We start from the raw sequence: 27,315 nt of genomic DNA, 5'->3' as shown, positions 1-27,315 counted from the left end.
GGGGGGGGGGGGGGGTAGGCAAGTGAAGACTGACGGACAGAGAACAAACGACAAAATGCACGCAACACACGCGCTATATAATACAGCTGCAGCAGCTGAGAGAGTAGGTTGAAGCCGCCTCTGCATCGCGCCTATACTGCGAAAGCTATAGAAGAGGAGAGAGACAGAACGTCGAGTTGCAGCCTCGCTATTCGCGCGTTATATAGCAATGTTAATGCGTGTGTTGTGTCGGTGTACTATTCTCATCGGCGGCATTCCGATAAGCTGCATACCAAGAACTATTACGCGCATATCTCGGGGTGTCTATTTTCACGGCGTGGCGCGTCGTGTGTCGTATATGTATTACGCACACGCGGAGGATGCGTGTGTATGTATAATTCGCATATTAGACCCGTTCTAGAATAGATGATGCACATGTCAAAAAAGCATACGTAGATGTTCGAACTTATCGATCCATCACAATGTTCTTGCCTTTTATCAAATAATTACTTATTATTTTTATAGCATATAAACTTTTCAAGTCTATTGTTAGAATTTTTAAAGCAACCTTCCATAAAATATTGATAAAATGCAAGTAAGTTCAAGTTCAGTTGCGGCTCTTCTGCACTTTTTAAATCGCAACAAAAAAGCCTCTTAATTTCTCGAAGTAATTTGTAACGAGTACCAAGAAGCCGTTGTTTTTACTTTTCTCAAATTGCCCGAGCTGTCTCCCGAGTGCCAAATTACCAAGGTAATTTACTCTTTTGCCAAAAGTTTTCGGCGCGCTCGAAGTGATTTATGGCGCTCGCAATTTTTCACAACCTATTTTCATGTCACTCGTGTGTTTTTCCCTCCTCCGAATTTTCCGTAACTTATACGGGTTATACACACAGAGTTAAAATAGCGACAAATAGTTCCAAATATTGCGTTCTCACATTTCGGAGGGAACGTTCATTTAATTACCGTTTATGCACTTTGCGAAGCCCCCCAATCGTTCTCAATTTACACTTTGAAAGTTCGGTAGCATTTATATTCGTTTGATGAAAGCTCCGTTTAATTTGCAACTCGAATGAGCTGCCGTACGTGGTTTTACAACAACAGAAAAATATTATGTCAGTCGAGCAAATGCTTCGAGCAAATTTGCATTTACGCGTTTGATAAAAACGAAAAGAAGTACATTTTTGTTGGAAATTGATATCTTATGGGAGTTCGATGCTTCGGCACGATACGGTTTTTATGTCGCGAAATATCGAAAAAAATCAATATTACTTTTCACAGAAAGTTTTAATCTCCTTCGATGGACATGAATTTAAAAAGAGATACCATGACACTTGTATTGATTCGATCAATAGCTTTAAAAATAATAGTCAATTGAAAAATAGTCTATCGAAGCGAGTCGTACGCAATCTTAAGCATACGAAAATGGTTTTAATGAGAGATGAATCGAACGATTATACAATAGAGAGCTTTTTGTTTTATCGGTGACCCAAAAATTTCAGAAATCGACGCGTTACATAATAACAAAAAAGCTTAATTTTTGACGAAAATAACTCATTATCAAAGCTCTTTCTATATTTGTTCTTTGTGTGGGTGTATGTGCAGGATACACACGTAAGAAAAATACGAGATCTTCATCGACGAGATAACGCTTCTATTTTCCAACGACTCGAATTTCTGTCCGTTCTCTCAAAACCTTCTATACCTTGGTCAGTCGATCTATCGCGGTCAAAAAAAAATGTCTGCTGAGTGCACATAATATATCGACAATGAAAGTAAGAGTCATAGCTCGACGATTCAAAGTATATACCAAAAAATCAGGTCTCCGCGTGTATTTTACGCGCGCGTACATAAAACAACATAAATATATCGCGTGTACGCGCCACTCGAGCAAGAATAATAAGCCTCGAGTTAGATAGTGGTAAGCGAGAGTGGAAAGAAACTGTGTTTACCCGTGTACGATCGGCGTGTGGTACTCTACATATATCTTATAATTACTCGAAGAGCCGGGCACACGCCTCGTATAATAATGAAAAATATATAAACTGCCGCTAATCTATCGTTGCGTCGAGGCCTCGCGGTGTATCGATAAAGATGTCTCTATTATTCGCTCGTGCACGAGCGATACGACAATCGATCAGGCACGTTCGCTATTTTAATATACCTGACTCTAAAAAATTTTGCAGACACACGGACTGTAAGTCCATTTTACGTGTATATAGAATGACGTCAGATCGTAGGGCGCATAGCAGCAAACACAAATACACACACACACATGTGCGCGAGGAGGTTCAACGACCTCCGACTCGGAGTGGCAAGTTCTGTCTGTGTTCGCAAGTTGCAGTACACACTTTGCATTATATTTGCTGCATTATACAGCGAAATGTGCGACCCGTGCGATAAGCATTAACTCACGTATGGCTTGATTACAATTATTAGCGGGATAATCTTTCGAAGGGTCTCTTATTTCCTATACGATACTTATCACTATTGATGAAGGAAAATAAATTTTATGATATTGAAAGCTTTCGCGGTGGTAGACCTTACTACTCGATCCACTTTTAAAAGAGTATAATAAACTTTCGTACTTTACAATTTTATATTTATACATCTCTCTTTTCGCCTGTCTCGGATGTATATTTATTCATATAAAATGCCTAAACAATTCATAGAAAAAGAAATGAGAGAACTAAACATATTTTTATTCGCGTTTAATCCTTCAGGTCAATGTTTGAGATTAGCTATGCTAATATATCACAGAGATACTCGCTTATCGCCTGCATAATATATATGTGTATAGGTGCTCAAACGGCATAGAACACGGGAGTTTGAATCCACGCGCGAGGAATTTATTTTCCTTTTTCCTTCCATCTATTCGCATGTGATTCGAGATTCATTTTAAATTCAAAACTCAAGAGGCTTTCATAAGTATAACAGCTCTGGGGCTTGCATAGTCACACGTATTATGCGATTTTGCTTTGTGTACGCGAAAGTTTGGATGTGCGTTTCCGATACAGTTACATGGAAATTCGAGAAAGTCACAATCATTCAAACGAAATTTAGTAAAAGCTATTGCCAAGGGATTGCCGAATTTAATAACTTACTAAAACTTCGCCTTTAATTAATTCGACTATAAAATGAATTTGGTTTTGTTACAAAATACAAACATAGTCCAGAAATTTCAACTTGAACATTTGAATTTTGATAAAAGTTGCTACTAAATTCTTCTTGAGAATATCGTTTTTGAACCCATCTCTTCTTCAATAAAACCATTCTAATTAGAATACTATATCATAATGGTTATTGATTGAAAAAATGAAAATCTATGCAAATGTTGCATGACAACAATTTTAACAATTTTATTTTTAATTTTCAGATAACACCTTGTAATACACCGGCAACTCCGCCAAATTTTCCAGATGCTTTGTTAGCATTTTCAAAAATGTCAGCAGGTGAAAAGACTCCCTCTGGTAAGTAGTAGACTCCCGTCGTTAAAAATATTGCTTCCCTTTTTTTTTTGTATTTTTTTTATATAAACATTAAATTATAAAAGTAACTTCACTTCATTTCACAAAATAATACTTGAATCCATTCAAATAAACTTCATAATTTGTTTGCTCAAGCTCCCCAATTACTGCGAGTTTAGTTTCAAAAGTGACAGGCGCGGCAAAGCTTAATCGCTTAAGCTGTCATATTCGAATAATTAAAAGATTATTTCGCATCAGTTAGTTTCTTCTTTAGTTTTTTTTTACTCTCCAAAAATCGATGTAATGAGCTTTTTGTTTACCAATATTGATACTATACGCACGAATAAACTATGTAAATTCGATTAACATTAAAGTTTAAACGTTTAAACGCATTTGGTTGCTATATTCTCACGGAGCTTGATATTTTTTTTATGCGCGCAGGTATGTCGCCCAGTCAAAACGGCTCGATAATTCAGCAGCAGCTCCAGCATCAGCAGCGATCGGCCGAGCAGCGGTGTAGCAGTGTGTCGGGCCATCATCAGTACACTCATCATCATCACCATCATCATCCCCAGGCGTCGCCCGCGGCCACCGTTCATCATCCCCAGCATCAGTTCGGCCTCGGCGAAAGATAAGATACGTCGATGATGATGATGGTGCGCGAGTTCTGAGCATCGTCGGAACTGTGTATCCGAAGCATTATAGCATGTACTCTCGTTGAAAGCCGCGCAGAGGCTGCGTCGTGAGTATTCGGCGATTTAATGCGCGCGGAGTTTTTTTTGTTTTTTTTTTTTTTTTCAACTGGTTTTTTATAAACTGGTAGTAATTTGCAACTGCGACACGGTTAGTTGGATGAGTAGAAAGTAACTGCTCGACTGTATTTATCCTCCTATTTTCGATGAAGTCACGTGTATACGTCCAATTTTTTATTGTTAAAAAGCAATGATGCAATCGATCGTCGCGATTGATATATTCCCGACGCACTATTACGATTGATAAAGTAGTGCTGCAAGTTTATTTTTCCTATAATCAACAAATTTATCGTGTGACAAACGAGCACGAACCGACAGATTTTAAATGTACAGACTTGTCGAGACGGCTCGCTCGTTTCGGAAGTTCTTTACTTCAAACTTGTCGGATTATTACGAATTCTTATAATTGAAATGATTATTGTTTGAGTGGTTATGATTACGTAAAAATCGTATTTCTATACAAGAAAAAAACAGTACTCTTGAACGAACGTTCCAGAATGTAACGTCTAAAAATATAATTTGCAGAGTTAAATAACGATTTTTTTTTCTAAATAACTATCGTACATCGAAACGTTGATACTACGATTTTCTTTTTAAATCTTGGCTGCGAAACGATAAAATTGTTAAAATTGAAAGATTACGTACGTGTATGATAAAGGTGCAATTGTCAGCGAACTTTTCTGCTTTTGAGAGTGTATTTGTTATCAAATTGTGGATATAAGATATATTGAAGTAGAATACAAAAAAAAATGTATTTTAAATTTTAAAATTGAACTTTAAATACTGTAATATTAGCATATAACTAGTTCGTTAGGTAGTTAGTTTTTTCAATTGTATTCGTGTATTTTTTTTACACGATGATGACTAATTATTCGAATTAAGTTGATAATCCAATTTGTAAGCGCTTTTTCTGACGATACATAAATATTTATATTTTCGTTCATAAATCTCCGCTTATGATGGAAAAAAATCGAAAAACAAGAGCTATTGTTTAATCGTACGATGAACTTCCATACTACTATAATGAACGGTCGTATTCACGAGCAGTTTTTGAGATGCAAAACTATTTTATGCGGGTACTATCGAGATAAGTATTTAAGTTTATTGTAGTTGATAAGTTTATTTATTAAATTAGTTTTTCAAATTTTTGTCGTGTTTAGCGGTGAATAGATGCGTTGTAGACATTTACAACAATGAATTATAGTAATTCAACTTTAGGATTTTTTAAAATACTTTTTACTGAAAAATCAGTAAAAATGTGCAGTAAAGTGAAATAGTGATTGCATCTCAAAAATACAGATGTGACTTACCAAAAAATGATTTATTTATATTTATTTTATGTATTATGATATTTATAAATGTTGTGAAATAAAAAAAGCTTTCTTTCTCCAACAACTGAATACCTCATGATTATTTCAAACTATTTGAAAAAAACAATTCAATTAGAAATATTAAAAAAATTTAACTCGCGCGATTCCTGGACGAGAATAACGTGGTGAATTATATTTATTAAAATAATTAAGCTTTTTGGAAATAGTGCGCGACACTTTCATCGATTTATTCAATTTTCATTCATTAATTTTACGAATACAAGTGTCGAACACATTGATTGATAAAATTTAATTTAATTTTTCGGTCAATCAACATATTGAATTTTTCTCACCATTGTACGAGTTGAGATAACTGTCAAAAAAAAAAATAAATAAAAACTACATAAGTTTCTAATACTTGACGTATCTATTGATGTAACGCTTCAAGTTGGAAAAAATTCTTGACGGGTTTCTAAACGTGAAGCTTCACTTTGAATAATGTAAATAAAATGTACGTAGATGTTTTTCATATTTCCTGATAAAATGGACTGCGATGAAATTCTTGTAGTAGGTAGTACTTCTGCACGAATGAATTTACGAAATCAGTAGTTTTCAAATTTGAAGTACTAAAAGTCGTTACGTACTAATAAAGTATCACATTTAAAATTATAAGAAACAATCATTGTACAATGATAAAGCACTTTAAGAGACTGACCCCCTTGTTATATAATAATATCATTATAATCCCTCGTGTCGAGTTTGAATTATGTTTTTCTTGTGTGCCTTTTTATCGATATATAAACTTCAATTTTACACTATACCTGGGTATATCCATTGCAACATATATCTACCCCTACTTATTCGAATATTTGAAATTACCTAGTGACACTGCAAAATTATGAGATTTTGAATTTTATTTGAATATGTTTCAGTTTCAGATTTTTATAAATATCTTCTTTTCTCCCATGTGAATATTATTTCGTTTTTCTGAAATTACGATTAAATGTTAAATATCATCTCTATAAAAATAACTTTATGTATACGTTCGCACAAACGTTTGTCGTTGCGATGTTTTTAAAATTTTGCCGTCGACTTAGTAGAAGATTAATAATGTTGAAATAAATGATATCAGCGGACAAAGCGACATATTTTCTACAAGAAAATTCGCCTTTATGAGTGTGCAAAAAATATTGTATCATATATGTGTAAAATTGATGCTATTTGTGACACTTCAATAATTACGAAAATTCATACAAGTATTTAGGCCTTTCAATTCGTCATATTAGATGTTTTTATTGACGATTTTTAGATTTCAAATACAGTAAAAATAAACTTTAATCAGTGTCACATTGATTCTAAAATGTAGATAAGGTAAATGCGAACAAGAATTTAAAGCAGTAATCATGATACGACAACAAATTTCGAAGACAAGTCTACTTTGATAAACTGAGGTTATAAACAAATAATCAGTTTTTCAACTTGTATTTTACGGGTTTCATTATGTACGATTACGAATAAAAAGTTCAGTTATAAACACAACAATTTATAGCCAAGATTGCATTGTGAGCAATTAACACTTTTTCTTTTGTACATATAAAATAGTACACGAATTGTAATGGAATGTATGCATGAATAGCTAACAAACTGTTTGATGACTTAGAGAGTAATTAAAAGTGATTTGAATAGTGTAATCATCAGTCAAAATTTTTTATTGTATACAAAAGTATGTATTATGTATACGCTTGATATTTTATAGAAAATTTTTTGGGTTTTTGTTAAGTTGCTGATTACTGTTTACTAACATGGTATTGTTTGACTGTAAATAATCAAGAATAAAGAGAATTACTCAGATAAAATGATTAAAAATGATATTTTTATTGTGATTTTTTCACATCTCAATATTTATTTATATTTACAAGCATATTATTCAAAAAAATGTAGAACAAATAGATTTCAATATATTCAACTTTTTTGTAATTAATTTACATTTATTATTACAATAGTCACACGGTGGCTGTCACATACAACATGATATTATATAAAAATACTTTTCAACAGATTATAGTCTATCAAAATTCCAAACATAACAACCATTTTCGTTATAAAAATTCAAACGGTCATGATATAACAAAGCTTTTGGTACGTTGATTTTCATCGGTATATTCATAAAAATTATCTTAATATCACCTTATAAAGAAGCTACAACAATTTCTAACTAATGTATTAAAATATTAAATTTGAAATACGATTTCTCATCAATGAAAGATTGATACATTTACGATATAACTACGAAACATTGTGAAATATTGTCAAATTATGATGCGCCAAGTAAAATTTTGTAATTTAAAATGTTCATATGTGAACTCGAATTCATCTAATGAATCAAACTGGTAATAAAAATTTACCCGTGATAAAACTTTATCAGGAACGATTATTGCGTCACTGTAACACCTCGACTAAGTCCAGTCCATCTATCAGGAACTGGCAGGAAATACTTGTGCATGGCAGTAATAAAACGGGAACGATATTCCACAGGAGAAACAATCGTTGGTAATTTACCTTGGCCCCCCAAAATGCCTGATTTTTTTACCATTGTTTCAATTTTTTTATCCCACGTGAATGTGCGTAAATAATCTGTTTCAACAAAAATGAAATAAAGTTTTAACGGCGAATTTTTTATGAAATGAAATTTTTCATATCGTTAATAACAATCTACTCACCGATAATACCGATCACAAGTTCATCTGAGTTTGGTTCGAGACCCACAAGTAGTGAATAATCCATGACACAGTTGTCAGCCAAAAATTTAGTATCTTCTTCAATAGCTTTATTAAGAACAGCTTTGGCGTGTGGTCTTATGTACAACGGAGAGTCACAACTCACTAAAAGAAAGAAAAAAATGAAAAATGCTTGAAGTTTAGAATGAGTTCATTTCCATTCGCATCTCCAGACTTTCAAAACTTACTGTTTAATAAATTTTCATCCAAAAGTACAAGTTCTCCTTCGTGATCAAAATCTTCCAGATTGACTAATCGATTTCTTTGTGATCCTTTGAGATCGAACTTATCAGTAATACTTCGGTTATAGAATAAATTTTCCATTACTAACACACTCGTTCTAAGAGCAGCATTAGTCGTATTATTTTTGAAGGAAACTCGGTAAATACCAACGATTTTTCCCAGCAATGTTGGTTGTTTAGTCTGTTGACATTTTTCCATATAAGCAAAATAATTAGGAGCAAAATCCAAAAAAATTTGCAAATCCATTCTGGTCATTTCTTTCAAGATAAATCGATCATCTAGAAGTAAAATTGACGTATGAAATTTTGCTAAAAATTGATACTGAAGTATGACGAGTTTTTGATTGAATAATTATTTGAAACTTGTAAGTATACGTTAACTGATTTCAATAGCAAAAAGTTTTGATAAAATCAAAAAAACGGTACCAAGTTATTATAAATTAACTCGTTTAGAATAATTTTTTTGCTCGATGAAATTTTACCTCGTGTTTTGGAAAAGGTGCTTCCACTTTTTCCGCCGCGTGCGGCCCACTGAATACTCCGAGCGAGACTCCTCGTGTATCCGTCCTCGCCGCAAAGCAGAACGCTTTCTCTCAGGGCGGCGAACTGAGCAGCGAAGTAGATGCGACAGTAAAAGTTAGTCGTCGAATCGGCAAATTGAACTTCGATGTAATTCTGTTGCTGCTGCTGTTTATTGGACGATTTTTTCTCGTCGTCGAATTCGGTCGCGCTCGCCGAAGTTGGTGGAGACATCTCGGAAGTTGGCGCCGATTTATCGATGTCCACGGGACTGCCCTGTAAACGTGATTTTTCAAGTTCATGAGTTGGTTTCGATTTCATATGCTTGAATTTTGAAGAAATAAAAGCAATAATTGGTTCGCTGAACTTACGAGATAATTTGGATTTGGGCTATTTCCGCGTAAAAATGATAAAACTGACGGTCGCTTCGATTCGCCGGACTGAGTAAGTTCGGATGTACTATCCTTGTTTTCCTGATTTTTTCTCTTGTTCAGAGGACTCGAATTTGAATCGGAACCACGGCTTAGGCGGAGCTGCTCTTGCAGAGTATGCTTGTAATCATGCGAATCCAGTGCGTACGCTATGATCGATGATGGCTCAGATTCGTAAACAATGATCGGTACGACTGACCTATAAAATTTCATAATCATAATTTAGGAAACGTTAATTACAATTTTTTTTTCATAAAATAGATAACGATTTTACCCCAATGGTAATAGATGGTGTTCCGATGTCCCCAAAGGATTCGTTATGATTTGAGTATTTGGCGTTGAAGACCACACTTGCGATAAGATGGTTTTTTTCTTCTTTTTCTTATCTTGAGGCTCATCGGGAACCGATGGAATGATTTCTACGGGCAACTTGTTTTGTACTTTTGGTGAACCTTCGAACACAATAAAAAAAAATCCATGAACTCAATCGGTCGAATACATCCGTGATGAAAGGAAAAAATGAAAGGAAACATTTACAAATGAAGAAGCTTATAGTGTTATAAAAAATCGTAATGAAGCTGAAAAAACATGCAAGAATCGTGCAAATTGTTTTAATGTTCGGTGCATTAACGACAGCATTCAAAAGCTATATACTACACCTGATTCTAAATCTACTATGCAATGATATCCTGCAACAAATAAAATCAAACCGCATTTTTTCAAGTGAACTAAAAATACGTATGCATTAAGTTTTGAGGGCGATACAAAAGTAATTATCCTCGATCTGAGATAATTAATTTAAAAATCGAATCTGAGATAATTAATTTAAAAAATGCGAAACTTAATAATACGCATGCCTTTAAAAAAAAGATAAAGTGCGAAATCGGATGCACTTACCTTGAATAACCACGATCTCTTCGGGATTGGTATCCAAGACAGACTCGTGAGTTTCGTACTCCAACGCATGGCTGCGCTGCGATTGTTGCTCTTGCTGCTGTATGGCCGCGATCGCGTCGACCGCATTGAAGTCCGCCGAGACTGGACTGGTGTCGTCGAGGCTTTGATTCTCTTTCGAAACGTCGGCGGTTGCGGCGGCGGCGGCGGCGGCAATCGAGTCTTCCGTCGTCGTGCAGTCGCTCGTGTCGAGCGGCAAGCTCGGCGGTGGTTGCGTTTTACGAGCCGGCACAGGAGTCGACGATTGTTTTTCCTCCTTGCGACGTACTACGGCCTCGGCCAAACGCGTATTCCACGTTTGAACCATCTCGGCTATCAGACGCTTCAGTATGACGATGTTGTCCTCGACCCTGTGCATGATGCTCTGAACCTGGCGGTCCTGAGACTTGCTGCTGCTGCTGCCGCTGCCTGACGATGACTTCTCGGCGCTCAGACTCGGCGAGGTGAGCTTCAGCTGCAGCTCCTCCATCTTGCTCTTGAAGTACTGCTGGTCCTTGGCGAGGCGCTTGATCATGTCGGCGGCGCTCGCCTCGTCCAGCTGCAGCGCCGCGATCCGGTCCTTGGCTTGGCTGAACACCTCGTCGCCCTTGAGCGCCACCAGCCTCGTCTCCTCGACGAGGCCGGCTTGAAGCCGCGGATCGTGGTGGCCGACGTCGATCAGCGGCGGCGGCAGCGAGATCTCCCACTGGGACACGCGGCTGTAGCGCACGCAGGCGAGCATGTTGCGCCGCGAGAAGTACTGCTGGTGATCGTGGTGCAGCGAGTGCTGGCAGCACTGGCTGGTGCCAGTGTCGGTGGTGGTGGCACCGCCGCCGCGGCGCGTGTACACCGAGGCGTGAAAGCGCAGCTCGAGATACTTGGCGAACGACAGCGACCAGGTCTCCTCGGAGATCGGCACCACCGCCGAGACGCTCTTGCACTTGGAGCACTTGCTCCACATGAAGATCTGCTTGGGATTGTCCTGACCTGCGCAAATTCACACGACGTGTAAAGATTCAACGAGGTAAAAACGTGTGGATGCTTACTGAGATGGCTGAACGGATCGGTGTTCATTTCGCTGAGGCTGATGTAGACGCAGCCGCCGTCGTGCACGAAGCGACGCACGTGCTGGGCTATCTGGGCGCGGCAGTTCTGCGCCGGGCACTTGTACTCCGTCGTGAGGCAGTAGCGCTCGAGGAAACGGCCGAGAGGGATGTCGTTGCGACCGTACAGATCCATGTTGACCACCCACGGATTGACGCAAAAGGCAGCCGTGTTGTTTCTGTGTTGGATTCGTTCGATTCGATATACACTCTACTCGTGCGTGTGTAACGTATAACAATGTACTACCACTCACGTGCTCGTGTTCCGCAAAAAACTGCAGAAGAGGACGGAGAGCCTCTGATGACTGGCCGAGTCCAGGCAATCGGGCCAAGCGGCGGCTTGTAGAGAAGCAGCGGCGGCAGCTTGTTCGGGCTGTTGCTGCTGCTCCAACACCAGCGGGGCTCGAAGTTTTTCGGCTCGCTCCTCGGCCTCTTGGCCGACGACCTTCGGCAGCCGACCTCCGCAGGCGCGAAAGTGCGCCAACTGATCGCGAATCTCCTGACTGCCGGACGGTTTCGTCAATCTGCTCGTGACGAACGAGTGAGCCGGCAACGGATTCACGTCCGTCAGAAGACCCTCCGGCAACGAAGGCTCCGAAGCGGCTATCGATTTGGGCGCTAAAAAAAAGCGAGGAGTCGTTATCGTTTCGATCGAATGACCTATACGAAATTCATCTATATCAATGGGCAATCTCACCTTCCATCTTTTCGGAAAAATAGGCCGAATAGTAGAGCTCCTTGGGGAAGAAGCTGCGGAGCACGCAGTGCCGACCGAGCTCGGTCTCGAGGTACGGTATGGAGAACTTGACGTAGGGCGAGATGCTCAGTACCGTGCCCTCGAGGGACTTTTTGAAGTTGTTGAGCAGCGGCAGCTCGGCGACGCTCAGCCGCTGTCCGTTCGGACTGCTGACCGGGGGCTGCAGCAGCTCCTGATGAAACACCTCGTTGTCGTCATCCTCGTCCTCGTTGAGATACTGATGCAACGGATCGCTACGGTCGCTCACCGATTCTCCGCCGTGAGCCCGAGGCTGCTGCTGCTGCTTCTCGTCTCCGCTACTCGACGACGGTAGCAAGGCCACCGCTTCGCGAGACGATCGCGAGCCGCTTCCGCTCGCCGTTTCCTTGCTTTGGTTGCAATTGCCGCTGCTGCTGCTGTTGCGACTGAACAGTTCGAGCGTGTTGTCTATCTCGCTCTCCGAATACTTTTCTTGAATCGACAGCGAGCTATCCTGAAAGTAATTTTTCCAAAAAAATTATCGACTCGATTCGGGTCCAAAAATATCCTATCCTACCTTGTCATTTTTACCATCCGAACTGCTCTTAGGTTTGGATTTGAACAGTTTCAAGGTGTCGTAGTAATTCGACGTATCCATAGATGATCGATTGAAATTCCTACTTTCTTGATTTTGAAGCTGTTCGTTGCTAGCTTCATCGGATGTATTCGTGTACTTCGCTAACGAGCCGTCGTTGTTCGATTCATCTTCGGAAATATCGTGGTCGTTATTTGGGAACGATATTCTCTTATGAGCCGCTGACTTTTCCGCTTTCGGTTCGGTACCTTGAACGTCAAAAGGAAATATAAATATCATTAGCTCTCATTTGATTATCGTATCTTTGAAGCTCCCTCTCGACTGTCTTACTTTGGTTACGTTTTTTACTTTTGCTCGGTGAACTGTTACGCGACGAATCATCGAGAAAGGAATTATCCTTGGGCGACGGTGGCCGCGCAAACTCGTCCATCAGAAATGATTTCTCCAAAAGGTACGAATACGCAGAGAATATTATCATCGACGTCACTTTTTTCACTTTTTTCAATTCGATTGCGGAACCTCCTCTCAACAGTACCGTACCGCCCAAATGAGGATTCGCGCAGCCTTCGAAAAACATGAGGGTTTTCATAGCTGTAAACAATTGCGTAGAATTTTTAAACTTATGAATGATGGAGCGTAACGAATGAATACAACGTCAGTGAAACATGTTTTAACGAACTATTTTCAGCAGAAAAATTTCTCAAGTAAAATTTTTTGCACATTCCGAGTCGAGATCTAGTGGAAATGTGAGCATCTATGGTGTCGACGATGTTGGCACCGGTACATCTCGCCAGTCTCTCGAGTACGCTGAGTTTGACGTTCAGAACCAGCGTCACTCCGCTTTGGCGCAATTTGTCCTGGGCCAATCTCGAGACGGATTTATGCACGAGGACGATGTCGGGCCTCAACGAATTTATCCGCGCCACCGTGTGCTGCAGAGACTGACTTTCCTGCTCCCAACAAAAACGAGAAAAGAATTCAACGAACGAACGAACGAATAACTATCTTGAAATCGGTGTACACACGTACCTGCATCAGAATCGGTTCCAGGCTCAACAATTTTCCCTCGACGCGTTGATACGTGATGCCACACCTCAACAGCAGTATCTTTGGATTCGCTATCATCGCGTTCATGCTCTTGTGAGACACGTTCTTGCTGCACACGATGCCCGAGACGATTTCGCAATCTTTCCTGTTGCCGCCGGGTGACTTCTTTATCTGTATGTACTGCCTGATGTCCATGTCGTCGGCGTCGTGATGCAAGTCGGGACGCACGTGCTCGACCACTTGGTGGGCGATCCTGAGGATGATCTCGGACCAGCTCTGCGACAGGCCCTCTTTGTTGAGCAACTGACGAATGAGGGTATCCTCGTGTTGTTTGTAAGCGGATGCGATACTTTGGTAAGAGCTGGCTTCGCCGTAAGACGATTTCAAATTGCTTATCTCGTTCCAGCCGCCTGCACCTTTCTTTTCTTGCACAAGGAGTGTATCGTTAAGTAGATCTTCCGGTACATTGGAATTTTCTTGACATTGAAAATTTACTTCTTTGTGTTCGATAATTTCACTGTGGCTGTCTGACCCTGAGAAATCTAATATTTCGTTTGACGTGGGCCTTTTCAAGGATACAGTAGAAGCTTCCAAATCTAAATCTAAATAAAAACTCGAGCCAGAACTAGGTAAACGCGAGACGGCTTGCAATGGTTGCTTCGTTTCACCATCTGAATCTATGCAATGAAAGAATGAAATTGATTGAAATAGTTACTATTTTAGAAGAAGAGAATGTAATTCAATTTTTACCTGTTGTTGAATCATATTGTGGAATAGTTTTTACCCAAGCTGGTTCTTGAGCATCGCAAGAAGGTTTATTTTCTGAAATGAAATCCTTACTTTTAACACGAGATAATTTTGCCGGCTTAAATAATGCAGCTGAATCACTGAAGGCATTTTCTAATAGGACGGATTCTATAAAGCCAGCTTCAAATAATGCTTGTCCCAATGCTATTGCTTGTATTCTAAAAAAATTCATTTTCAGGGTAATTTTGACAAGTTAGATGATTTGTTTGATAATTTTAAGTTAAAAACCTTGTTGCTGCTTTTTGTTGACTGATCAACCAATTTACTAACTCATTTCCTAAAAAACAATTGTAGTATCGGTTTAATCGTATTCTATGAGTTTGCAAAGTTATTGCCTGACTTGACCGAAACATTTCTTCATAAATCATTCTCAATGAGGCTGAATTCTGTAGCGCAAAAGCTCTTTCTTGAGTCGACAGATTTTGTGGAGTTCTAGTACAAAGAATATTGAAAAAGATTTAAATTTTAATCATGACATAAAATTGTTTCATTATTTCATTTTCTGTCTTAGTATTTTTACCTCCCAAAAGCATACTTTTCTTCCATATATCCAACACTAGGTTTACGCTTTGCACTTGTATCATTTCCTGAAATTTCACTTGTAGATTTTTTAGATGATTGTGGTACTGCACTATTACCATATTTTTCCTCAAGATCTTCTTGGAGGGCTTTCAAATCTGCTGACAGTGCACTTCTCATATCAGAGGATTGCAGGTAAGACAAAACTACTTTGCAGCAATATGTACAAACTCTTAAATCACCTTCAAACAAAAAGAAATATGATTATTGAAATGATTAATTTTTCTTTAAAAAAGTTATATGAATGTTACAATTACCAGTAACACCCATTATCTTGCCAGGCACTTCATCGCTGCAGCACTTGGAGCAAAAAATTTGGCCACATATTCTACAATGATGCCGTCTTCTAAATGTAGTAAATCTTTCTCCGCACTCATAACATTGTTTGCTTACATTATCCGGCATCCAATAACTCCTCAATTGAGAATCATTGTAAGACTGAAGATTCTAAAAATTTTTTAAAATCAATGTAATAACTTCTATAAATAATACCAATTCAAAATTTGAACGTACGTTACTCTTATGAGCTACAATGTTGCTGATTCGTTTTAAGACATTAGGGAGACTTCGACCTTCGCTACTATCAACTGAATAGTTACTTTTAATTTCTGCATCTTCGGATGGTGATATATTTTGAACTGTTGAAGGTTTCCATACCTCAGAAGTCTCCGATATACTATCTTTTTCATCAACAGGAGTCGGAGGTTCTGTGCTGCTGGGTGTTGAGTCTTTATGCAACAAAAAAATAACAAAACACATCGTAGGCAAGATATCCTAGAACACCTTACTAATCATAATGTCTTACTTTTTGAAAAGCTGAAAAATTTTGAAAAAATAGAAGTCACAGCAGGCGGACTTCCTTCTGGGCTCAACGGAGCAAACTCCGTGAGTTTAGTCGGGGAATTCATGTTTTTATGCATTATGCCATTGTTGTTTATAACTTTTATCCCGAATGTTATCTTCGTGTGTTCTGTCACATCGTTACAAGTAAATTGCACTGCATGTTACATTTTTATTGCGAGGTTAAGACAACAAACATTCATAGAGGCTTCTGTCAGTGTCAGACTCAGTGTCACTTATCAGATACCCGTGCATTGTTACGACCTGACAATAGATGGCGTTTCCATGGTACCCGCAAGCGACTAAATTTCATTGGCATAATCAAAAACGTGAATATCTCGTGGTAAACTTACAAGAGGAATGACGCAAAAATTTTCCATTTCTCTATTTTTCCGAAGTTTGCGAATAGATTATTTACATCTATTGCCCACGTTCCAATTAATTTTAAGCACGGTTTTATCATAGTATACTTCAAATCCTGTGCTGTAAACATTTCATTTTAGCTTCATGAAAACAAGAAAGTATGTAGTAAAAAAAATTCTGTTTGCAAATTTTCCAATGCATGCAAGGTATGTAATTGTCATATGCAGTAGGACATTCAAATTTATCAGCTAGAATGTTAAGATCGCGCGTGAGTTTTTGTTGAAGAATCGGTTGAATGAAATAAGGGAAAGCTGAATGAAAAAGCCTGAAGTTTAATATATGACCTTTAAATTTGCTCTATGCATCCATACTTTACGTTTCAAATATATAGACAAATTTTATGTGCAAAAGCGCGATTGAGATGAGAATCCTCAAACATCTCCAAATACTCAAAATTATTTTTAGGAGGTTCATTTATCCATTACGAATGGTCAATACTTTGCAATCTTCATCAAAGGGTCATCGGATAGGGGAATTGTTTGTTTTTTTTTGCTTCATCTGATAATACATTTCAATATTTTTAACTGTACTTTCATTAAAATGCAAACATAATTTTTCACATGGAGATAAGGTTTGGACAGTTAGGATTTTAAAATAAATGTCTTTGTTCATTGTTGGTATTTTAAAAAAGATATTATTTATCTTTAAAATTACACCATGCGTCTCAACAGTTCATTGATCTTTTCCTCACGGTTTCCGAAGTCACCTCCTTCAACGTAGTTGTTGGTCTTCTTGCGCCATCCACCAGTTGGGGTGTTGAGCTAAAAATTAATAAAGCATTAATTATCAAAAGTTCATAATCTTAATTATAGAAAAATTATTAGATATGTTTCATGGAGAAAAATTAAAATGTGCAAGAATTACTTGTTTCACAACTTAAAAAACAGATGTGAAGTAATGGGTTCTCAAATTAATCTTTGACATTGTAGGAAGTAACAAAAAAATTTATTCTTTGCCACTATGCCAATGTCAATAATACATTTAGATTGATATTCATTTAAGATATGTATAATTAAACAGAAAATGTGCACTAATTTACCTTGAATGGCCACAAGAAGTTGCTGGCGTATTTGAATTTGTCACCAACAGTGAAGATTTCATGAATCAAATCTTCAGTGCAGATGATATTTTTGTTGCTTAATCCTTTTGAAATGATACCATTGCTGGTGATTGGAATTCTCTGCTTGTTGATCTTGGCAAAACCACGCTTGTAAACAAGCTCTTTGACGCTCTTGAGATTAGGGTAACCCCATGTAACGTATGGCTCGATGATACGAAGCATATTAGTGGTGGCTTTGTTCAATTTAATGAACACGCCATTGTTAATTTGCTTCAGGCGGAAAAGCTTGAGGATCTTCCTTGGTTTTGGGGCAATCTGATTCACACTGTAGAAAATAGTAATTATTAATGACTGCAAAGTTTTAAATGTAGTAGATGGTATGGAATTAAACTTACCCACGAATTCTGATGACAAAAGCCAACCTAGCTTCGCTAGGGATGTAGTAGTTACCGAATTTCTTAGCCATTCGGATATTGCGGATCTCCTCTCGCTCTTTAATTCTGTACTCCTTCGAGTATTGTTCTGCTCGCTTGAAGATCTCCTGACGCTTCTCATGGTATTGAGTTTTTTTCTGAAATTTAAAAAACGGTTGTTTATAAATTTCATCTCTTAAGTAAAGCTATTATTCATCATAGCTGTAAAAAAGTACTCACTTTGATGGAGGTTTGTAGACGAGCTGCTTTGGCAACTTCTCTGCGTTTCCTCCTCTTCAGTACCGCCTCTGGTACTGCAGGCAAAACTTTGCCCTCGGCCTTGACTTCTTTATTACCACTAGAAATTTGAAAACACAAAACGTTAGTACGAGTACGAACAAAATATAGAAAAATTAAAAACTAGCAACATCTTTGTTATTCATCATACATCGATTGTTGCAAAAATAATTCCAACCGAGTATCGGCATTTTTGGGTTAGGGATACATCGCACATGTTGTTGCTTTGCAACAATTGCAATAGAAATTTAAATCGTCACGATGGCAAAAAAAATTTGTGATCCAGGCGAAGAGTCGCGTTTACGCAGTGATTAATACACATTTTGCGACAATCCTTACTGCTTTAATTCTCAATAATAATATTTAATAAAGAGATACATACGTGACGGTCATGATTGCAGAAGCGGAAAAGATCTTGGTTAACGCAGGAGGCGCGTGGCTAGGCTTTTCGGAGTTCGCCGTTGTTCCTGCTTCTGCGCGAGTGCGCAGCGATCGTTAGAGTGGGAATTTCGAAAATCGAATGATTGCACCGAACTGTTACTTACTAAAAATTCTCGATACATAACGCACGTAAATATTTTCGCACGTAGGCAACTTGATTGAACTTATTCAAGATGAATTAATTCGGTAATTTTTTATCCATTTGATGTATAATTGATTTTACAACAATCTGACAGTAGAATTAACAGCCGATCAGAACTGAGTTATTAATTATTGTATGTAGCCAGTTGGAAATTTACCTCTAATAATTGTACAATTTTTCCAATCGTAATTTTCACTTATGATGAATTATGGAAAAGAATATTTCGATAATTTTATTTTTTTACATGATTTTATAAATAACAATTTGTAAATTAATCTTCCGGTTCCGATTGTGTTTGCGAAATTTAATTGATAATATAATTTTTCAACTAATAATACATTCATATTGGGCTCTTGACATTCAAAATCTATTTTGACTCCGTCATCAAGTTCACTTTCATGATTAATGTCATATTTTCGTAAGGTATGGATTATATAATTATCAAATTTGGTAAGAGTTTGCAGTTTTACGGACAGGGTTTTTCGTTAATCATTTTACAATAATTTTCAATGAGCAACGCATAACTTGTCTCCTCTTTCGTATACATAATTAATTATAATTAATTTTGAACTGATAAAACTAAGAATAGGAAAAAACAATTATGAGAGCTTTTGAAAAAACGTAAAAAATATTTTTTGGTTTAAATAATAGTATTGAATGGTTTCTATAAGTTGGGCTTTTTGGTATATGAATGCATTGTTATTACTGATCCACCTTCGTATTCTTCGTGCATTTTTCTGTGTGTATGAGCGACTGCTGTTTTTTTCCATTTTTTTTCTCATGGACTGTTTTTTTGTGTCGGATCAAAGTGCCTTGATGCCCAAATTTTTTTCCACAATAAACGCATTCGTAATCTCTGCGACCTTCATGGACTGTCTGTTGATGTTTTGTTAAATTGCTCAAAACCCCAAATTTCTTCTCACATTTGTCGCACGCAAAATCTTTGTGACTTTCGTGAATTGTTCTTAGGTGAAAAGCAAACTTCCTTTTAATCCAAATTTCTTTTCGTACTTGTCACACGCAATCTTTACGATCTTGGTGTACTGCGTTTTGATGCCTGATAAAATCTGCTTTTCTTCCAAATTTCTTCTCGCATTTATCGCATGCGTATTCTTTCGAATTTTTGCGGGCTGTTTTTATGTGCAGGAGCAAATGACATTTATATCCGAATTTTCTCTTGCACTTGTCGCATGCGAGATCTTGGCGACCTTCGTGTACTGTCCTTTCATGGTCGAGCAAATGCAGTTTTTGTTCAAATATTTTCTCGCACTTGTCGCACACGAAATCCCTACGACCTTCGTGTACCGTCTTTTGGTGGGAGAGCAAAAGCCATTTATATCCAAATTTTGTTCCCTCAAATTATTTTCTGAGACACCTCCTTCAGATTTCTTTCACTTGTATCTATTTTGCTGAGGATCCTTATATTTAATACCACGGAAATGAATGAGTAACATTTATCTTGTGTTATTATGACTTGTTTGATCGGAAAAGACAATATTCAAACTAATTTGTTTTTACTTTAAACCCGATAAGTGTGCAAAGGAAGATGTGAAAATCGTTTATGATGATATTGTTTACGATTGAATTTCTAATTCATTCGTTAATAAATTTTGTTTGCAATATTTGAACCAGGTTAAAGGTCAAACTTGGCAACGATTTTTTTGAAGAATTTTTTTGGCCTTCTAAAACTGAGTACTTTAAAAAAATTCCCCGTAAAAAAATTTCATCAGACATTGATAACAAGATGCTCAGTTCGCTAAAGAATTGAATAATGTCCAAACAAATATATATTTCATTGTTTTATAGCATATTTCTCAAATGGTCATTCAGTGATACCCGGTTATTAATTGGTCCAACTATCCTATAATAAAATACTAATTGTAAATTTCTTACGATCTTCTTTTTAGGATTCAATGAGACCGTTATAAAGAATTGGAAAATGGGCAGGTTTGTTAATATATTTTATGTACTGTAAAAATGTAAAAACAAATAAAATATTAAAATGTTTTAATTTACTCGTAAGAGATTTTTACTACAAATATGATTATTCTTAGAACTTGCTTCAAAGCTTATAATAAAATAAATTTATAGATTTATCCTGGCTGTGGCGTCACAGTTGGGGAGATAACATGGAAAAAGATGAAGAAACAAACGGTCCGCAGATTTGCTCGAGATTTGCTGATAGAAATGTATGGTACAGTCGATAATATATGCCTTGATTATGCTCGAGCACATCGAACTATCGAAAATAGGAGCCCTAGAAAATTAATGTCTCCTAGAAAGTATCAACTGAATCTATGTGCGTTCAAATTATATACTTCGCTTCAAAAATAATGTCATTAATATAAATTATATTTACTTTTTGCAGCATTCACAATCAATTTGTCTGAAGAAAGAAAAGTAAGCCGATATTAAGATGATCAATCCGGCAGGAGACGCCTGCCTATATACGTCTCTCCTCGCTTAGTCGTTTATGGGAGCGACGCTCACGAGTAGGCGCTACCTAGCGGTGTGAAGCGTAAACAACAGTCCTGGTTGGAATGGATGCAGATAATAAATTTCTAGTCTAGTATTATATTAAAAATCCAACATATGTCGATTTGTGCAATCAAACCCGAACGTTGAGGTGGTCACCATAGATAGAAATGGCATTGTTTTGGATGAAGATGAAGCTCTTGAACTGCCAAAAAGGTAATAGTTATTATAATCATTATAAAATAGAAAAATTTTCATGAATTTTAATTATTGTAACTATATTTGTATATAACAACATTGTTATTAGACACAACCAGTTTGTCTAAAGAAAGAAAAGTAAGCCGATATGAAAATGATGCAGATGACTTTATTTTTAGACGACAGAGATGTAGGGTCCTTACTGTTTTACATTCGAACTGTTACTTACTAAAAATTCTCGATATATAACGCTCGTAAATATTTTCGCACATAAGCAATTCGATTAAACTTATTGAAGATGAATTAATTCGGTAATTTTTTATACATTTGATGTTTAATTGATTTTACAACAATCTGACAGTAGAATTAACAGACGATCAGAACTGAGTTAGTAATTATTAATATGCTTCGAATAGTTCACTATAAAAAAGGCGTGCATTTTATTAATGAAGCAATAATGACTTATTATTGACAATTGTAAATATACTTATCTAGACTTAGAAATTTCAATAAAACTTGTGGCAAAATCCTTCAGTTTATTATTTTGTACACACGAGAAACCACCTCGCTACATACGGATGTTAACACTTCATCCTTTCACTGTACATATTTTTTATAGCTTCCACGCGCGTCGTTGGTCATCAGTTAGTGTACACGTTAAGACACCGAAACGTGAACATCTTCAAAAGTGAAAGTTTGGCAGTTCGGGGGCGTTGTACAGCGCTCACAAGGCCAAAGAAAAAAGAAGAAGAAAAGTGAAAGTTTAGCTTCCACCGCGTGTTCTTTATATATTTTCTACAACGATTTAAAGTCAGTATTCGTTTATAAGCCGCAGTGAGAGAACACGTGATTTTCTTGAGGTAAAAAGTATCTTCAATTATAAGTGTTTGTGTATCGCGTGTGAGCTTACTAAAAAATGTCTACCTCCGACCGTTTGGAAATGTTGGTGAGTTTACTAGAAAATGTCGATTGGGACGTTGAAGAAGAGCGATATAAATTTCTCTGTCGAATCAATTGTTTCATCGCAGATTGGACAGACCAACTTCCTAACCTCCGGGACATTTTCCGACCCGAAGAAATTGAGTGTCTTCTTTTTGATTCCATCAATTTTCAGAATATCGGAGAATTCATTCAATTTGTGGCTCGTACCGGCTACAAAAACGAGCCCGACGTAGACAAAGATGCCAAACTAACGTCGCGTCGCACCACACTAATACATCGTGCGGCTAAGAGTCGATATGGTTACCTCATTCCTTACCTTTTCAAAATTTATGACAGGGTCAACGTTAATTATACCGACGAGTCCGGCTACACGCACTTCCACGCGGCCTGCGAGTACGGCCTTTGCGACGTGGTCGAGAAATTTCTCGAGTTCGGCCGGGTCGATCCCAATCTCCTCGTGTCGGAAACCAGCGATTCTCCGCTGCATTTGGCGAAAGAGAAGAAAGTGGTCGAATTACTATTGAGATATGGCGCCAATTCAAATCTAATCAACAAGAACGGATCGACTCCGCTGCACAACGTTTGCAAGGCAGAGGAATTGACGGAGGTTTTCTTCGCGATCTGCGACGAGGGCGGCCAGCGGACGACGTTGCGGGTCGACGTCCGCGACAAGTTGGGCGGCACACCGTTGCAAGTGGCTTCGCGCCACGGCAACAAGAAGGCGATCGAATTACTGCTGAGACGAGGCGCCGATCCGAACTCGGTCGACGAGGCAGGAGAGGCACCTTTGCATTTTCTAACTAAAAGAGGCAAGGATAATGGTGTAATGGAGTTGTTCTTCGAGATACTCGACGAAATCCGGCAGACAGTGCGAGTCGACGTCCCGAACAAGTTGGGCGCCGCTCCGTTGCATCTGGCTATAGCATTCCAGAACGAAAAGGCAGTCGAGTTAATTCTGAGGAACGGCGGGAATCCGAATTTGGCCAATTCAGAGGGTTTGTCTCCGCTGCAATTGATTATCAAGAGATACCGCAATGAGCACTTGGCAGAGAAATTTTTCAAGTTAAACAACGAAATCGGTAAACTAGTACAAGTTGATGTACGAGACGATAAGGGTCGGACACTGCTGCAATGGGCCGTGGTGAATCTTTTGCCAAAATTGGTTCATGTACTTTTGCAAAATGGCGCCGATTTGTCTAGCTTCGTTTTTCCCACTGGGAAAGACTTCGACGAGTACTTCGAAAATGAATTCCATAAGTTGCATGAATATAAACCACATGGCTTATATGCACGCAAAATAAGAAATGGATTTAAATCGAATGTAATGTCGGACGTTTTCGGCATCATTCATGCCCTAGAAGAGAGAGGATATCAACTTGAACGAAGCGACGCATTGACGATCGTGAAATTGTTCGCTAAAAACGGATTGTTAGAGATGTCGTCGGATCTTGACCAGTCTTGGCTTAATGACAAGGAGTACGAGAAAAGAGCAAAAAAACTAAAGATACTAATTTCGCACCTGACGATCTACGACTTTATGCAGTTACGACTCGATGAAGCGGCTAGAGTACTCACATATGCGCGCTACAAGTTCACGCTACGTACATTAGACTATTTACCCGCGAATGTCATCGACGCTGCTCATAAAAAGTTGGGCACGATACTGTTGAGAAGATTTTTACGGCCTTGGGCATTGGAATTTTTCATGGAGCTGACGCAGTGCCGGTTGCCGATTCTCTGCTGTGAAATGATCATCGACGAATCATTAACGAACAAAGATTTAGTCAATATTTGCTTAGCGGCTACAGTCCAAAGTCATAAGGAGACTGAAGATAATGAAGTAAAATTTATAACAAAATGTAATAACAAAAGACAAAAATGCTAAAAAAGAAGATTCCAAAAAAGCTACAAGATTTTGTCTAGCGAAGACTATAATGATTTTTTTTTCAGTCTCATGATGAAATTAATGACACGAGTAAAATAAATACCGATCAATCTTATATTATTTGATATTGTCTATAGTCCACATTAATTTTAAATAAATAAATTATAAAAATGAATTTTAATTATTTTTATTGACGAACAAACAATCATTTGAAATGTGAGATCTCAAATCGTACAATCATTACTTCCATGCCTCATATAGAGACCAAAATTATTTATTATTTTGCGGCTTAACGCAAAAGCCCAATATGACGATAGGAATATTTTTGCGGTATTTATAATATATTTTGAATTGATAATAGTACTCAAAATATATAGGATAAAACAATCAGGAGTTTTGCTAATTTTGAAAGGAATTTAGGACAAATGTTTTCGTTTGACTTGAATTTTTGAATGGGTTTCGGTAAAAAGTTATTGTTCCTATCGATCAATTCGAAAGGAAAATAATATATCAATGGTCTATGAAATGAAAATCGCCCTGTGTTATTCCATATGTTTACATAACAGAATTGCTTATGGCGCGGAAAGCAGCTCTCTCGTAGTAATAGTCATATTTAAGTCCAGTCAGACTGTACACGTCTAACTTAAATCTTGTTCGGTGGTTGTCTGAAATAGAAGTAAAATTACTTTTTTTTTTCTTTAATTTAATGTGATTTAAAAAATGTCAAACAACATGACAAGCATACAAAAAATGAAAAGGTTGAGAGAGTCAACAAAGTGGGAGTGTGAACAAAAAAAACAAGAATTTTTTGTACAGAGTTGTGACCTCATCCAAAAGTGGGAAGGTCAACTTCCAGATCTATCAAAAATTTTATCGCCAGAAGAAATCGATTGGCTCATACTTCAGGATTGTTTAAAAAACCACAAAACCGATACGAGATTCGTCGACTTTGCAATAAGAAGCGGCTACAAGGATACAATTAGGCGGAGAAAAAATGACAAGGGATTGTTATATCGTACAACAGCGATACACAAGTTATTTGATATTGGCAAGTACAACCACGAAATTTTGGCAAAACTTTATCGTGTTTATCAAAATTTTGATATCACTTACATTGATGAAAATGAAAATACACATTTTCACATAGCCTGCGCACTAGGCTACAAAGATATTGTAACCAAATATTTAGAAATCGGACGCAGTCCGAATTGTTCGAGAAATAATTATTGCGATGACTCCCCACTACATTTGGCATTGAAAACAACAAACGAAGAACTTATATTGTTGTTGCTTAAACACGAAGCCGATCCGAATTCCATCAACAAGCGTGGTCAAACTATAATTCATGAGATTTGTGATAGCTGTGGACCTTTTCGAGAAAATGATCGGTGTAATTTATTAGAAAAAATATTTCAAATGTGCAAAGAAAAACAACTACCGATTAACATCGATATAGAAAACTGGCGTAAACAAACACCTTTACGTTTATCCACAATGAACTTAAAACCCCTCACAACGAAAAAGCTCCTGGACTGCGGGGCCAAAATTTCCGGGGTCGTTATTCCCACAGCTGGCCACTTAGAATTATGCAAATGGCCAAAAGACAACAGGACCAAATTGCAGTTGGCATCTGCAGCTTTATCAATTCTTGAACATCTCGAAGAAAAGGGAATAGACCCCCAGATAATTGACATACTGGCTATCATGAAATACATGGACGATTTAAAAGTGTTACTTAGCCAACGTCATCTACGGGCGACTATGAAATATGAACTTTATGCCGACCACATAAAAAATTTAATAATATTGCCCAAAGTTCGATGTGAAATTATAGATCATAAAGGAATAGAAGAAACACAATATTCACCAAAACTATCATTATACGATTATTTAAATTTTGTTGACATAAAGGTGGCCAAAAAGATGTTTAGTTATAACGACTATTATTGGCTGTTTGATCCGAAGCACCTTATGTTCAAAACAAGCAGAGCTTAGCAACGCTATGCCCATGAGCATCTGTGCGAAGTAATGGCAAAGCCATTTTTTATTTCTTGGGCGATTAAAGCTTTTATGGAACTGACGAAGTATCAACTGCCTCAAGAATGTTGTGAAATGATTATCGATGAAACACTAAGTAATAAAAATTGTTACATCATTTGCCGCCTAGCGTGGACTGATTCTACTAGTTCTACTTCTCCGCCAAAAAGCAGTGCTAAAACGACTCAAAAATAGTTCAAGAAGTTTGAATGAACCCAGTATAACAGGCGAATAAAAAAAAACCCACTACAAGAGTAATGCAGCAATACTCGAATCAAAAAGCCAGCTGCAGAAAACTAAATATATATGATAGTGTGTGTCAAATAAAAATAAACTGTAATTTGCGTCAATTAATAATTTAAAGCTGAAATAATCGATTTGTAACGAACTGCGATAAATTCATTTTATATATAAATTTTTGTATTATGCTATTCAAAGTAGCATATTGTCCATGTCCATTAAATGTCCATTGAAACTTCTAATAAATGGATTTCGTAAATAAGTCTAGATTTTTTTTATCAATTAAACATACACTTACACACCATACTTTCTTTGAAAACTTCGTGGAATATTATTTTGTGCTCGAGTAATGTTGAATTATTTTCAAATTTTCTTTCACGCTTGTTACACGTGAAATCTTCGCGATCTTTGTGTACCAATTTTTGATGGCAAATTACTTATTTGTATAAAACTCATGTAAAATACATTTTTTTATTATAATTTGCTTTGCTATTAACTCTTTAAAAATCTCTTTATCGCTTTTTTCTCGAAATCAAAAATATGCGCAATTGAATCCGATCTCATGTCAGAGGATGATCAAGTTTTTATGAATAATTTAATGATCATATATGGATGTGAATCACGGTTCAGTCTCGACCCTTAATCGCGCTCAGTGTTGGTGACGACATG

At 37.3% G+C, this 27,315-nt stretch overlaps 3 protein-coding genes across 4 annotated transcripts in view; 1 reads left to right on the top strand and 2 right to left on the bottom strand.

Annotated features, from left to right (window-relative positions):
* The window catches only part of LOC106652940 (UBA-like domain-containing protein 2), a 20,552-nt gene extending 13,191 nt beyond the window's left edge, over nt 1-7,361 (top strand). Inside the window, exons 3-4 of the mRNA XM_014372130.2 lie at nt 3,353-3,446; nt 3,885-7,361. Coding sequence (XP_014227616.1) covers nt 3,353-3,446; nt 3,885-4,078 — 288 coding nt within the window. The 3' untranslated portion in view covers nt 4,079-7,361. The remainder of the gene's footprint in view (nt 1-3,352; nt 3,447-3,884) is intronic.
* A 99-nt stretch (nt 7,362-7,460) lies between these two features.
* Nucleotides 7,461-16,294, bottom strand: LOC106652806 (1-phosphatidylinositol 3-phosphate 5-kinase). Of its 2 annotated transcripts, XM_014371945.2 has the most exons (21): nt 16,059-16,294; nt 15,767-15,981; nt 15,511-15,700; nt 15,195-15,435; nt 14,903-15,106; nt 14,618-14,832; nt 13,850-14,544; nt 13,500-13,770; nt 13,151-13,411; nt 12,803-13,068; nt 12,208-12,739; nt 11,765-12,128; nt 11,454-11,689; nt 10,372-11,394; nt 10,134-10,163; nt 9,749-9,926; nt 9,415-9,673; nt 9,007-9,319; nt 8,471-8,803; nt 8,226-8,387; nt 7,461-8,139 (listed from the first exon to the last, which is right to left on the bottom strand). In XM_014371945.2, the coding sequence occupies exons 1-21, from the start codon at nt 16,171-16,173 to the stop codon at nt 7,937-7,939; spliced, it is 6,306 nt and encodes a 2,101-aa protein (XP_014227431.1). In that variant the 5' UTR covers nt 16,174-16,294; the 3' UTR covers nt 7,461-7,936. The 2 variants fall into 2 exon arrangements, with proteins under 2 accessions (XP_014227431.1, XP_023318163.1); XM_023462395.1 differs by lacking the exon at nt 10,134-10,163.
* Nucleotides 16,295-17,123: 829 nt separating this feature from the next.
* Nucleotides 17,124-18,741, bottom strand: LOC106652868 (60S ribosomal protein L7-like). Its single transcript, XM_014372024.2, has 5 exons — nt 18,669-18,741; nt 18,230-18,347; nt 17,972-18,147; nt 17,556-17,901; nt 17,124-17,277 (listed from the first exon to the last, which is right to left on the bottom strand). The coding sequence occupies exons 1-5, from the start codon at nt 18,677-18,679 to the stop codon at nt 17,167-17,169; spliced, it is 762 nt and encodes a 253-aa protein (XP_014227510.1). The 5' UTR covers nt 18,680-18,741; the 3' UTR covers nt 17,124-17,166.
* Nucleotides 18,742-27,315: the final 8,574 nt, after the last annotated feature.

The sequence above is a fragment of the Trichogramma pretiosum genome, unplaced genomic scaffold (assembly GCF_000599845.2).
Source record: "Trichogramma pretiosum strain Unisexual culture from Peru unplaced genomic scaffold, Tpre_2.0 scaffold3, whole genome shotgun sequence".
NCBI classification, from domain to species: Eukaryota; Metazoa; Arthropoda; class Insecta; order Hymenoptera; family Trichogrammatidae; genus Trichogramma; species Trichogramma pretiosum.
Note: the sequence above shows the minus strand (reverse complement) of the source record. Positions and strands in the feature narration are given on the sequence as shown.

Excerpts from the sequence above, each read along its gene's own strand:
- LOC106652868 (XM_014372024.2), bottom strand. Across the intron at positions 18,148-18,229 it reads GTCTACAAACCTCCATCAAA|AAAAAAACTCAATACCATGA; the intron begins GTGAGTACTTTT and ends TTTAAATTTCAG. Across the intron at positions 17,278-17,555 it reads ACTTCTTGTGGCCATTCAAG|CTCAACACCCCAACTGGTGG; the intron begins GTAAATTAGTGC and ends ATTAATTTTTAG.
- LOC106652806 (XM_014371945.2), bottom strand. The coding sequence starts at position 16,173 with ATGCATAAAAACATGAATTCCCCGACTAAACTCACGGAGTTTGCTCCG. Across the intron at positions 15,701-15,766 it reads TTGTAGCTCATAAGAGTAAC|AATCTTCAGTCTTACAATGA; the intron begins GTACGTTCAAAT and ends AAAAATTTTTAG. Across the intron at positions 13,069-13,150 it reads AAGTAAAAAACGTAACCAAA|GTACCGAACCGAAAGCGGAA; the intron begins GTAAGACAGTCG and ends TTGACGTTCAAG.